This window comes from Poecilia formosa, unplaced genomic scaffold, assembly GCF_000485575.1.
Source record: "Poecilia formosa unplaced genomic scaffold, Poecilia_formosa-5.1.2 Scaffold434, whole genome shotgun sequence".
Lineage (NCBI taxonomy): Eukaryota > Metazoa > Chordata > Actinopteri > Cyprinodontiformes > Poeciliidae > Poecilia > Poecilia formosa.
The window spans coordinates 67688-82680 of NW_006800373.1; the positions used below are offsets into that span (position 1 = coordinate 67688).

Here is a 14993-nt window from a genome sequence, read left to right on the forward strand (position 1 = left end):
TGCATGTTGGAAAAAGCTGTGAAAAGGCATTTTTGTGAATACTCAATAATATATGAAATAAATACACGTGATATGATTTCACATGTGACATATGTAAACTTAGAAGCATCACAATGTGATGCAGTACAATATAACGGGATATATATTGTGATTTTGAATAAGACGAAAGCGTTTTCAAGGTGACAGGTCAGCGTTTAATCCCAGCAGCCACTGGTAAAACGTTTGCATATCTTTAACGTCCAACGCATTACACAATGTGATTCTTTGTTCTGAAAGGAAATAGAGTCTTGCTTTTACAAAGACACTTTTGGAGATAATATGTGATGTGTCTCGTTGAAACTGTTTTTAGTTTTTACTGTGACGAGAGAGAAACAAGCAGAGACTCCTAGACTTGCTTGTTCTAAACCACTTCGACTGAATTATCCGGCTCCTGGGGAGCAGCTTCATTACTCTAAGCCTTCCCAAAGGTTGAGCCAAGCCACTCTTCACAAAATGATTGTATTTGCAGAATTTTTGTTTTTATTTCTTTTAATTTTGGCTTTTGGTCACAGTAGTTCAGATCAGGTCTTACTTCATCGTGATAAACCCAGTGACATGGATCCAGATGGGGTTTTTTTTTTGTTCACATGTTGATGATAATCACTGATTGCCAGGAGAAAATACAGTAATTGCTGTAGGAACTGCGGTGAGCTCTTCCTACACCTCATGGAGCTCCTGACTCTTGAGTCACAAATTCTCACCTGCATTAGCAAGAATAACTTCTCTTGCAACACGGCGTTGAAAGAATCTCTTACTTGACATGTTATGACAACTAGTTCGACTACTTTTCAAGGTAAGAGTTATGCAACGTACGCATGCTGCTGTGGAGGTTGAGAATATTCACCATAGACTCAAATAATACAATCTCATGTTTTAATGAAATTAAAAATGAATTAAGTAGCAGAGAGTTGTGCATAGTCACTTGTGTGAATGTATTTGCATTTGTAACTTGTTCAAAGCAATAAGAAACAACTTTTCTAAAGCGTCCAACTGATAGAACGATTTAAAGATCCAACAGGCAGCTTTGAGAATTTCAATTCTGATCCGAGGGCTGTACCAAAACGACTGAGAAAATCTGTATTATGAACAACTTATCAATAAAGTTGTTTACATTAACTTTTTTATTTTATTTTTTTCACTTTTAGTGGTAAGCTCTTCAGGCTACAGGCTCTTGCATGGGAACAGCAAAATCGGATCTGAAGACAGCTCAGGATAATTGATACATTTCGATGGTTGGCACATGAGTCTTCGGTTCGCATTATGTTTAAGACGAGGGGAGACGATCTAAAGCAGGTTTCAGGAGCTGGATGTTGTAAATAAAAGTCTTAACCATGACAGAGACCAAAGGCATGCACAAAATGTTAAACCCACACGTGAACTAGATGTCATGTCCCGTGTTGTTTAAACGACTATGCGGCATTTCAACAAGGTTTCATTTTGTGCTCCCTTTTATCCTCAAAGTGTTTATCAGATTACTTGAGGAGAGAGCAATGTTCAACTTGGGACAAAGTCTTGATTGTTTTTTTTTTTTTTTTTTGCTGCAAGTCACTGAAGTGAAACATGGAGCAGCTACAGTCTATTTTCCAGAGTGTGTCATCATCATCATCATCATCATCATCATCATCATCATCATCATCAGTGAGGAAGCTTAATGTGTCAACCAACATTTCTTTAATGGGAAAACTAAGTTTGGCCGTTTTTTCAATTAACTAAGCCCTAGCAGCACTCTAGCTACAAATTCATCCACATTTCTATTATGACATTGAAAAGTTAATAGGTGTTACATATACATGAGGTTTAAATACGTATTATTATGAGGCAGGCCTTTAACAATTAGCACCAGATTCACCAACGTTTTGTTGGCCTTGCTTTGTCTCTTCAATCACTGCTGCTCATTTGTATTCTTTTCTGTTCCTCCCTGAGTGTCGACTGAGAGTGACAGAGAGGTAGAGGTTGGAATCGAGCACGGTGCCGTCGATGAGCCCTCTGCCTTCTAGACTCATTTGTGAAAAGGTCTGTAAAGGTGACAAATGACACCGTAAGAGGAGAGCAAGAAAATGGTTGGAGGCGAGAGCGAGGCTTTTTTTTTTATACGGCCAGTATAGCTCCGTTCTTAAGGAATTCTCTCCACGCTGTTGCCATTATGCCGGAATGCCATCCTCCTGCCTCCAAACAGACCTGTGAGCCACTGAGCTCAGGGATATTCATTTGCAGCCCTAATGTTCTGTGGCAAAAGGAATTGGAGTCATCTCAAAACAAACAAATTGGATCTTACAGCTCTGCTGCATGGCGAGACATGCCTGTAGCTACGAGAGCGACAAGCACCTCTGAAAAGCAGGGGAGGGATGCGGCTGAACTTCACAATATGACAGCTTTCTGCTGATCAAACTGTAAGTTCAAAAAGAGAGGAGTGAAGCTAAGGAAGAAAAGTCATCAATGATTGATGGGCTTCTGATGAGGCCAAGAGAGCAACCGACCAGCGGACCTGAATCTGTTTGTCAGGAATGATTGCTGTTCCACTGAGTTTGGACAAAAAAAAAAATAGGAAAAGAAAGAAAAAAAAATACTCCTGGGAGGCCTGTCTTAAGAACAGTAGGTGGTTTGAGGAAACGTTGAAATGGCGGTATGATCAATGTTTCAGAACGTTCAAGCTATTACACGGCCTGTCAGAGCCACCTCCCATTGTGCTTGCCCTCTTTTTTTCCATCCCTATTGTCCATCCCTTGGTCAAACTCTGTGATGATCTAGACTATTTTGATCCACACTCTCTTGGGGTATTTCTTGACCTTTCCCCCCTCCCCCCTTTTTTCTTTTTACTCTAAAGTGGGCAGGTCTAAATGTCAGATGCATAAAAGAGGCTAGGGTACGTCAAAGAAAAGAAATGTCTACACAAAGAATCTTAGCGGTTTTACACTTAAGGGTCAAAACAAGTAAGAGGTCCAGATGTAGATTACGGTGCATATTTACTCTGAGGTGCATTTACTTTCAATAAGTTCCCATTTTCTTTTTGAATGTAAAAGAGACAAGCGTGAAATGATTGATATGTTGTTGATGTAACAGTAACGAGAGGATGATTCATATATCTGTGACCCAGCTGCACATTTATAGAAAGGTCTATTTTCTATATTAGAATCCAGATTTAGTGCGTACTAATTTGCCGCCTGGCATAATATAACATATAGGTGCAATTGCTCTTTGTGTTAACGTGTTAATTAGCTGAGGTGTTAAATCTTACACTGAAATTTATTTTTTTTCCTGCACAATTCTGTGAAACAGCTTCATGTTTTTCCTAGCATACCCACATGACATTTTAGAATACAAATACAAAGACACCCAATGCTGTCTGATTAGGACGGTGCCAGTGTTACTGGCTGTGCCTGCAGCTGTAATGAAGTCCATGGATCCGTCTTCTACACCTGCTTAATCCTTACAGGATCCCAAAGGGGGTCAAAAGGTGAGAGATGGAAAAAACCCATGGACCAGACGGCAGTCTATCACAGAGCAACAAAGAGACCCACAGGACAAACAGCAAGTTAGAGAGACTAATCAACCTACAATAACAGGCATGTTTTTAGTATATAAACCACAAGAAACCCCCGGGCAGCCAGTTTCTCCGACATTTCTTGGTGTATTTGCTCTTTGCTTGTTGTCCCGTCCAGTTAACACTGTATGCGTTCTTCAATACAACAGATGAAAAGGTTTGGACCTCAAAGTTCGACCATGATATTATTGATTTGCAGCTTGTCTTGATGCCAACTACTACAGTCTCGTTGCAGATTGAAAATCTTTTTGAGATGTTGCTATTGATATAAATCCATGGGCCAAACAATGAATGCAGCCATACAGTTCCCTATAGCAGACTGGGTCCAGCTTGTACCACCCCTGAGGTGGCTCCAGAAAACCGGAAAGAACTGCACAGTACCTGGAAATGGAGATAAATCTACATGGGGCTGGGTGGGGAAAAAAATAGGTAAAGCCACGCCCATGGAGAAGGAGCTTAAGGGAACTCACCTGGAAAAGCTCCAGCCAGGATTCACCCCTTTTTTCTGCAAGGAAAAACCTCAGCCAAAGACATTCCCAGGATATAGAATCTATCTAGCAAGTTCTGGGTCGGCACTGGCTGGAGTATCCTCACAATGGGACACCTGGAAAACCTTTGAAGGGACGAGACTTGGAAGCATTTTGATCAGATGTCAGAATCACTTCAGCTGACTCCTTTTAACTCAAAGTAGCAGTGATGGGATGATAGTACGAGCCAACCCTCAAGATGACTGACGTCTGTGTTTATCTGGAGTTCAAACTGAGCATCGAACTGCATTGCTGACCATGTACACCCTTTTTTTGACCACCAACCATGTCGCAAACCTAAAATCATCTTAAACTGGCATCTTATACATGACAGAGTACAAGTAATAAAAAGAATTTGATTTGCGGCAGACAAATCTGCATCAACTGTGTGAACCTGTCACATCAATAAAGGCCAAACTTTGGACAAGATGTTTTTGACACCTTGTAGAAGAATCAGGGCTTTACTCATGGCACCAAGGTGTTCCCAAGAAACGGAAATCAAACATTATTTAATAAGAAATTATTTTCAGGGTCTTTCACCAAGTAGATTTATTGTCTTATTTCTAAAATAATAATACTAATAATAATGAAAACGTGATTGAAGTCATTGGATTCGCACATTTAAACTAATGAAATCACAGAAAAAAAGAAGAAAAAAAAAACCCACAGAGCTGCCTGCTCAAGTCCATCCATTCTCTATCTAATTGCCCGCTGTCTGCCCTGAAGCCCTTCCACGGAGAGATGACAGTCCAGTCCGATCACCACTCTGATCACCTGTCACTTTAATGAACTTAGATTCGCTTGGACTTTTCTTCCTTATTTCATCCCAGTCTGCTTGCTTTCCCGCAGCGGTAGATTGCATTGATTTCCAGCAGTCAGCAGGTTTTTTTTATTATTATTATTATTATTTTTTTTTTTTTATAGCAGATCTTTAGATTGCAGATGGCTTGCTGATGACCAATAGGTTACAGTAATCTCTGGCTGGCTGGGGGTGGACGCGTTTTGTTTCCCACTCTCCTCGCGCGCGCTTCCACTCCTCATCTCTCTCTAAACCTCCACGCACCATCAGTCGTGTCTCCCTCTCCCTCTTTTTTTTTGTTCCGAGGGTTGCTCTAAGTTTCGGAGGAGACCGATATCTAGTGAGAGGTCGGGTTTACTGTGGGGGGGGAGAGCACCTCATCTTTGTTGAAGGCGTCCTTCTTTCTTTCTTCTCCCCCTCCCCACCACCTGAAGTCGGAAGAGCGGCTTCGCCCGGAGTGATGGGCTATTTCTTTAAATGAGAAAGTCTGAGAAATGCCTCTTTCTGTGGAGGACAACGCCAGCTCCGCTGCCATAATGCACGGGCAAAAACAAGCGAGTGTTTCCGTCCTCATGACAACATCTGGAGCCGCCGGGACCCAAAGGTAGGGATTTTATCCTCCCATCACAGTTTCCAATCTCTTTCGCAGTAAACGCGTGTAGAGAGGTGCGCGTTTTACTTGATCGCGAGTGTCTTTATGTGAGGAAAGCGCGCTGCCTTTACGCGCAGTTTTGCCTTCTCGTGTTCATCCCCAAGTAATTAATTTCATTAAGGGGCCATATCTGTCGCATTGCACTGGGTCTCTTGCGATGGAGGAGGATGTTGATAAAGAACTCACACAGTCACCCACTTACGACTGCTGAAGCTAAAATCCTACTCTGTTGTTTTTTCAGCGACTCAACTTCTGTCCAGTATTATCAGGATATATGTCTTTATAAGATCGAGTAGAGGTTGGAGTAAAAACACCTGCTTGGACAAACAGTGTTAAAGAATTCATTTTTCCTTAATGAAGAAATCAAAGGGTGGAAAAGAAACAAAGAACGCTATTGGGTTTTGTGTGTGTGTGTGTGTGTGTGTGTGTGTGTGTGTGTGTGTGTGTGTGTGTGTGTGTGTGTGTGTGTGAATGATTACGTTATCTCCCCTTAAAGCATTTGCGATTTATATGTTTAATCTCTAATTGAAAAAGTACAACTATTTTGTGGATCCATAAAGTGATATAATTCAAACGTCTATGTTTTAAGCAATTTTAGTCATTAGTGTTTTCAGCTAATAAACACACAATTTTTTTGTTTCTGAGATTATTTGAATGTTCCATGAGACCAATAAAAATATTTTGTTGGAAAGGCTTTGTGTTCATGTCTACACAGTCTTTGATGCTGTCCTCAAAGAGGGTAAGACACCAAAAATCACTGCTTGAAAAGCTGGCTGTTCCCAGATTGCTGCGTCACAGCGTATTTGTGGAAAGCTTAGTGGAAGGAAAAAGTATGAGATGTGTCCAGAGCCTCTGTTTCAATAGCCACAGGTTTGAATTGTCCCATTACGTACTGACGTGAATCGAATGGTTAAACTGAGGACGGGGCTGAAGATTAGGGTTATTACAGAGAAAGGTGTAAATTGGTTTGTGGAAATGCCATTTTTTACAAAATAAAATAATAAATGCAGTTTTTTTTTTTTTTTTTTTTCAAAAATCAATTCCTCGTTTTCTGTCTTATCTTTTGAGAGATGCCTGTTTCATTTTCTATAAGAAACAAACTTTTTGTCTGAATGAAAACATAATACTAAGTCTACGTCTAACAGAAGGTGTGAATAATTTAGATTTTATGTGACCACATTAAATGAAAGTTGAGTGGAAGGGAAACAATGCACAAGTAAGAAAGATAACAACAGGCTTCAGAGGATTTCAGTTAGTGGGAGAAACTAACACTGTTGGCATGCACTGAGCACTACACAGGACTAGTTCTCACTATTAATATTTAATGACCGACATTGGTGAGATTTATCATTTTTGTCTCCAAATGGGAAACCTGTCCCCTGAGCGCCTGCAGTGATTTCTGTCCCCCGAATCTGAGTTGCATGAGTAAACAAGACAATCTATACCCATCAGTCCATCCAGCATTCAAAATAACCCGGTCTAAGCGCTGGTCTCGTGTCATCTGCTCCTAAAGTCTGCGATCAATAGGCAATGAAGACGACTCAGACACACTCTGCCTCGCTGACAGCAAACAACAGAGAACAAACTATGCAGAAGTGCGACACCTTTCTCGCTGAATTATTCAAGCACCCATGACAGAGGCGGCGGATTTACACATCAAGGAACACCTCGCGTCCTCTCACAGGTGTGTGAACATCATAAAGCACGGTGGCAAGAGTGCAACTGGGCACAAGGACTCCAGAGAAGGGGCTCTGGCTGTTCCGTGAAATGTATGAATAGTTTTATGTCCGTGAGCTCAGCAGATAGTCATGACCTCATCTGTGGCTGTTCATGCAGAAATAGACATCCGATTAATCTGTAGTGGATTATATTTTATGCACAGTCTCCTTTGATGGTAATAGATCGTAAAAGGATCAGTCAACACGAGTTAAGCCCATTACTCGTATAATCATTTTGGTTTGTCCCCGGATCAATCTGTGGGTTTTCCTCTGCTGGGGCGGCATGTAGGGATCACCGATGATGTGCTAATGCCGATGTTTCAGCATTTCAACCTTGTGCATCATCCCAATTTGTGGCCATAAATAAGTGCGTGTCGTCACCCTTCTTGTGCACATTCAGTGCCACGTACTGCTCCTAAAATGAAATTACATATAGCGATGGAGCCGTTGTTGTGGTTCCCGGCAAGCGGCTCTCCACATGTGGCAGCGAAACTGTGGGTGCGACGTACTAGTGAACACATTAGACAGATAAGGCGCATTGGTATTCTGCCGCCTCTCGCTGACGCTCGCCTCAAGGCCTTGTTGATAATACCCACTTTCTGTTTCTCCAGGGTCAGAGGTTAGAGCGTGATTGGCAGCAGCCTGAGAAAGGGAAGCAGGCTATGCTGACTTGGAGTCTAATTGTGCTGCGGCGCTCAGATGTTGGCGCTGCCACGGTCTTAATCTTACCCTATTCACACCTTGTTGCTTACAGGCTGTTCGCTAATCTTTGGACCCCATTGCCGGACCCCTCTGGGCGCCTCTGTCTCATGCAGTTGCACTGCAGCACCAAGGCCCTGCGCTAAGGCCATCTTAGTCATGCCGAATTGTTTTCCTTGCAACAAAGGCTTCTCTGCCTCATTCGCTTTCAGCCGCACCTCTCAGCTCTTTATTCCTCGCCGCCTCTGCTGTCTGCCAATATGCCCAAATGCACTCAACCAGAGAATCACATATAATTGTGATCTCCCTCTCAATCCCCCCCCCCACCTCACCCTCTCCCTACATCTATTTGTTACTCCTTCTTTTCCCCCAAAAAAACAAAAAACGCACTACACATCTCACATACAGATGTATAGTCTCTCACAGCCACATGTTATCAATGTTTCCAAACCAAACACGCCTGCATAGATAAATTTGAATTCTTTACCTCTAAGACTTTCATGCTGTCTGATTGTGAGGTGTCCTACATTTTTCAGCCTGCACTAAAATAGCTTATTCACTCTTTAATTCCCATTTGGAGGGAAAGAAAAAGTGCCCACCTTGAACCACCAACACAGCCTCAACAAATTAAGTAGCATGGCAAAACCATAAAGATTCCTGCGTGCGTCCCAGAGTAATGACATGAAAGTAGTCCGCTGTCAGCTTAAAGCATTCATTTGGAGTATTAGTCTGACAGATATTATAGCAGCAAAGTATTAAGCAGAACACTTTTTCCTCTTACTTGCATGACAACCGCATCATCTTGCTCTCAAAACCAAGCCAGAGCTGCTCGGCTTATTTGCTTTTTAAAGTTTAAGCAGACCCACTAAATCAGGATTGTTTGTTGTCCCCACTAAGCATAGACTGTACATTAAATACGAGGATTTTATGGGCTCCCATATAAATATCAAATCAAAAGCATACATTACACAGTTCATTCAGAAAATAACACAAATTCTTCATGGTGCTGCTGAAAGGGCACAGCATATTAATTATTGCAGTTGTAATTTTGTGTACGACATTTATGTAATGTTTTGAGTTATATACATAGACTAATGCAGAAATTGTGCATATGTACACATTAAATTTACTAGTAGTTTTAAAAGCGCTTATTGTGCACTGTGGGTGTCTGGTTATTTACTGGCTGGTTAATTATTTGGACGCTCTGCTCAGGTAGCCAACCTGCAGGTGGCTGCTTGCCAGACTGGCTGCACAAAGATAGTCAAGTGTTGTTTTAATACATTAAAAATGAGAAAAAATAATAAATATGATGGTGAAGCTCCTTTTTTCTCACATTATGATGAAATGGGTTTTTCGACACCGGATATTATGGCATGAAAGGCAAACGTCTTTTGCCAAGTTGCCTGACAGTGGCAACTTGAAGCCTTGTTAAACCAAAACTGAAGCTTTACATACATTCAAGCATCACTGGAAACATTCTGATGATTTCTTCTGCAAGAGAATAAATTAACTGGGAATAGTGAAAGCAAACACCTTTGGGAGTTAATTTCAGCGTCTGTGTCAGAGTAAAGAAAATATTCAATGTTTTTTTTAAAACACTGTTCCTAAGAGTATTATATTTACACCAAACCTTCCCGACCTGGCCGACCGCTCACCAAATGCCTCTGAAACATTATGCCTATTTCCTCCAAAACTAAATGTATCAGGCACTTGTCTTACACAGCACAAGGGGCATATCTGCCAAGATAAGCCCTGCATCCGCCCCCACACCTAAGAAAAAATAGGGTTGATTAACTGAAAACCTTTAAAATCCTGTGTTATGACATGCCAACAGTTTGTTTTTCTTATGAAACGTAAACGCTGTGGTAATTTTAGCAGGAGTTGATTTTATTTACAGAGTTGCAGACATGTTATGGTAATCAGAGCAGTTGCTCTATTCTAACACGGAGGTGATTTACAGCTGCTAAAATGCACTTTGACTGAAGTACTTAGCAAACACAATGTACAAAAATAACACAATATAAACAACACCAAAAAAAACTAAATCTAAAGGATACAATGGACAGCAATGGCCTACAGTGTCAATAATTTATATGTCGGGATGCATACACCACAACATGGTCTATGTCTAGGCCAAGGAGACCCATATGCTTACATAAATATTGCATCAAGAGCAGAGAGTAATGTAAACACCTGCTCATCCACTGCACAATGTGCAATTAGTTTCATTCTTAAAATTTAAGATTCACTTGCACATATGAGCCCTGGGGCCATGCATGGTCTAATCAAAATCGTATTCTCAGCACATTGAGGCACAGGAAGACCAGCAGGGAGGAACACTGAAAACATTGTTAGCTGTCCAGTGCTTCTAGAGTTTTAGGATGTCTGGGAGTCTGGGGGGATGTTGATTTATTAATGTGTTTTTGGAAAAGAGAAAAGAGGGAGGAAAAAAAATCCACCTTTGAAGAAAAATGGGGAAGCAAAGAGAGGAATTTGTAGCGTATAACAAGTCATTAAAGCAAAGAAGGCAAGGAGGCCACAAACCTCAGTGTATTTAATTGGAACTTAATGTGATAGATCAACACAATGCAGCGTGTAATTGCTGTAAAATGAAAAGGATACAAAGTTGTTGTTTTTTCTACAAATGATTAGCTAAAACATGGAGTGTGCATTTGTACTGAAACCGCACGGGTCAATACCGTCAGAACTGTATCTGCATGGCTGGCTGACCAGTCCTGTCTTCCGCCCAATGACCGGCGGAGAAGGGAACCGGCCAGCCTGTGACCCTGCATGGATAAGTGGGTGTAGACATGATGGATGGATGTTACTGCTCAAGAAAAACAATAGATGGAGTAAATTAAATAGTTCTGGTAAGATGTGAAGCATCCAGTATGTGGCTGGCAGTGAAGAGGTCGAGGACCTCTTGTTCCGGAGGAGGTCCAAACTACAAAACCATTCTGCTTTATCCTTTTACCATGTCTGTCAAGTATTTACTGATTAATAAACCCATTTAATGAGTTTACGGCTAGATTTAGTTCTAAAACTAAGTTTCTATATATGGTGAGATTGTTATGTTACTTGCACTTTTACAGATTGGTCAGAGTCCTCCTGCAAACAAAATCTGCGATGCTGTAAGAGGTTTTCTGCTGTTTTTTTTATTTATTTATTTATTTTATGGTGCACAATGGGAATTGCTAGGAACCTTGTATGTTTGTTAGAGTATAGGAAGTGATCATATTTCTTTGAATCAAAAATACGGGGGAGCAAAAACAAAAGTTTCCACACCAACATTAAAATGTGGGAGCGGTTGCTTCTCTTGCATAGTTTTCCAGGCATTTGTGAGCATCAACCCATAGTTATCTTCATAATGTGCTTGGAAAAACAATTACATAAGGATGTAACGCTATAAGAACAATTACAAGTGTCTATGTCCCAATGTTTATAAAATATATATATTGCATGATTTTTTTTATGTCTTATATATATATATATATATCTATGTCCCAATGTTTATAAAATATATATATTGCATGATTTTTTTTATGTCTTATATATATATATATATATATATATATATTGTTTTTTCTATGACAAATGACTGAGTTGCCTTTCTTTAGAGTAACAGAGAAACTGGTAATGCTCATGAATTGCAAAATACATATTGAACTTGAATGCAGCACACATAATTAATTGATTAGAAAACTTCATCAAAGAACAGTTCGTACAAACAGACTTTCAATATCAGTTCAAAGTTGTGCAGAGATAGGACACATTTACATAATCATTTTTTGCAATTCATGTATGGAAAACATTGAAATGCAGTGACAGAGATGAAAGATACGGTGCTGACTTAAAGAGACTATGGAAAACAGAGAAAAACATGCGAGTGTGAATCTGCTGCTTTTTCATTCACCATAAATAACCTACAAATCAAGATAACTACACAAGCTGTTAATCACTGAGCCCTCCATCGTATGTATCTCGTCAACTGAAGGCCTTTTTCCTGTTGTTCCTAATCTTGTTGTTTTCTGCATTACCTTAAAACATTTGGTAATTAAGCCATATATGACTGGGATCAGGAATCAAGGTGAATAATCTATGTCTGGAAATCTCATGCGACCTACAAGTTATTCAGAGGAAGGTCAAGGGGTGAGAAGAAAACCTGGGATGGTGGGAAAACAAGTAGGGTGAAAAAAAAAAATTACATTTGAGCCTGGATGTTTTTGGATGCCTTTCCAGAGCAGGTGCATGGTGCTACAGATGGAAGATGGCTAGTGAGCACTTCTGAATTAATCCAGCACATTTTTTTTCTTCTTTTCTGTGCTCTGAAAAACATGCTGACCGGCATAAGGCTCACACTTACGCATGACATTAAAAGTTTATTTTTCGGGTTGTTCACATATACTATATATTTAAGGGGAACCGCTGCAATATTTTCTCCAAGTAGCTACCGCAATTATATTTTGATAACCTTGTCACTGAGAAATATTAAAAAGCTGTGTTACATTTTAAATAGAGTGCCAGACATTTAATGACAAAATTAATAAACAATGAAAATGAGTGCCTTCGCCAATCTCAAACCAATTATAAACTTCTGTTCTGAAGATGTCATACTTGTTTAAGCAGAACTATCAGACACCGATTAGTAGAAATGGGAATAATAGCTTCCCTGCGAGCAAAAGATATGTAGGAGGCATCCACTGACACATCAGACGGTGAAACTGATTGCACATTTGACAATAATAATCCGATGTGCTCACAAAACCTGCATACACAGTGGAAAATGGCGATATAAAAACCTTTTCTCGATTATTTGAGATTCTTCCCTTTTCCTTGATACACTTACATAAAATTGAGCTCAACCAGTTGCCTTCAGAAGACACCCGGTATGTTACTAGAGCACACCTTTGTGTAATTCAACTTCAGTATAAAAACAATTGTTCTAAGAACAAACATCATGAAGGCTGAGGAATGCACCAGACAAGTCCGGTAAATAGTTGTGGAGAAGTTGAAAGCTCTCCAAAGCACACATTCCCCTGAGGTAAAACATCATGATGCCTTTCTTTGCATCATAGTTCATAGAAAGATAAGTAGAGATGAAATACAAAACGGTTCTAAAGGAAAATTGTTGGAGGAGATAAGGGCCTTGAGATTGACGTTCAAGCAGAATGGCAACCATAAACATACAGTCCGAGCCACAATAATTTATTTATTTTACTTAGATCAAAGCGTGGTCATTTGTTACACCAACCCAGGCAAAGCCAGACCTAAGTCCAATTTTGACTTGTAGCAACACCTGGAAATTGACGTGTCATTCTGTCTGGCTGTGCCTGAGCCATTTCGGCAAAAGTGTTGGTCTCTTAATGTGCAAAGCCTGCAGAGAAACGCCCCAAAAGACTTGTAGCTGCACGAAGGCACTTGATGGCAGTGGATTTAATCTATACTCATTAAAGGAAAAGGAGGTAAATACAATATATAGACCACACTTTTAGGTTTTCATTTGTGAAAGAAAACAAAACAGAAAAAAAAATCATTTTCACTTTCATTTACACCTGTCGCATAAAATCCAAGTGAAACACTCCAGCATTTGTGGCTGTAACCACAACCAACTAAAATATGGAAATGCCCACTGGATATGAAGACTTTTGCAGTTCGCCATATTACTGCTGTTTCTGCTCTTTTGCATGTGAATGTTTTCTAATGCGACTTGAGCGAGGATGCAAATTAGGCCTAATGGATTCATCTGCGCCATCCAGTTCTCGACAAGCAGAAGGCTGTAAAAGTTGCTGCTGCTGCTGATGCTGAGAGAGCCCCGGCTCTTAACTTTGATCTGATGCGAGCATGTGTTGGAGTAAATGTTACCTGCCAGTAGATGTCAAATAAAATTCTGCTGAAGCTAAAAGGTCTCATCTCTGTCTGTGTTTGTTGCCTCTACAGATCTCAGAGTGCTTAATGCCATTAATGTCTACTGGCATTAACACCCACCACTAAGGAGCCTGTTCCTCCCCACAACTCTTCCGTCTCTGTCCGGCTGCCGAGAAGGTTCGTTCTCTCGCATTTTGATCCCACTTCCAATGGAGAACCTCAGCGAACTGCAGAACCCGTTGCTGGACAAGAACAGTAAGCACATGATCAATGGTTACGGAGGAGAATTCCCCAATAACCAATACCAAGAAAACATTATTAACTACTTTACCGGAGGAGGAGGAACAGGAGGAGGCCCAGGTGGAGGTGAGGGCGGTGAAGGAGGAGGATTGGTAAATAATGGGAATGTAGTCAGTGGAGGAAGTTACAGCACCAATGGGAAGGTGAAATCGCAGCAGTTTCTGGACGCCACCTCTCTGCATCTGGCGGTGGAGGCTTTCTACAGGCCTAACTTCATCTTGTACAAGGAGGACAGCGGAAGCATCAAGGCTAAGGAATACAAAAGCGAGTGCTGCGAGACTACCTTTACCGAGAAGAAGGCAAAGGAGGTGTCCAGCACAGCGGGAGGGGACACGCCCGGCACAGAGGACCCTCAGTCCAAGCTGCTCGACGATGGCGAACATGTCAAGATTCAGACTGTTTCTTACGAGGTGGAGGAGGAGGAATATGTGGAGTATGAGGTAAGAGCAGTTCGAAGGCGGCGTGATTTCGTCAAAAATATTCAAACGCACTCTTAGAACCGCTGTAATGTGTCAGCTTATCCGCATCTGAAAGAAGCTGTGCATGTAAAGCAATTAATTCATTTTGCTCCTTGCTCCTGTCCCATCATATCCAACGTTTCCATATATGCTGCCGATTTGAGAAACGCATTTTACCGGGGTCTAAAAGTAAAGAACTGAAGGAAAGTTTGAGGAAAATCCTGCAAGCTGATATTTGGATCTGCTGAATGTGACCTACTATGACTTACTTTCTGATTAATTCATCTAATCAATATTTGACCTCTTGGGGGCATGTATAGGTTATGGTCACGCTTAAACCAAAAGTGGCTCAAATCCAACTATTTTGCTCAAGTGATCCATTGCTTAGCCTGAAC

The 14993-nt window shown here is 40.8% G+C and overlaps 1 protein-coding gene across 1 annotated transcript in view; it reads left to right on the forward strand.

Annotated features, from left to right (window-relative positions):
* The first annotated feature begins 4814 nt into the window (after positions 1-4814).
* The window catches only part of syndig1l (synapse differentiation inducing 1-like), a 33266-nt gene continuing 23087 nt past the window's right edge, over positions 4815-14993 (forward strand). The window contains exons 1-2 of the mRNA XM_007577235.2: positions 4815-5510; positions 13913-14580. Coding sequence (XP_007577297.1) covers positions 14050-14580 — 531 coding nt within the window. The 5' untranslated portion in view covers positions 4815-5510; positions 13913-14049. The remainder of the gene's footprint in view (positions 5511-13912; positions 14581-14993) is intronic.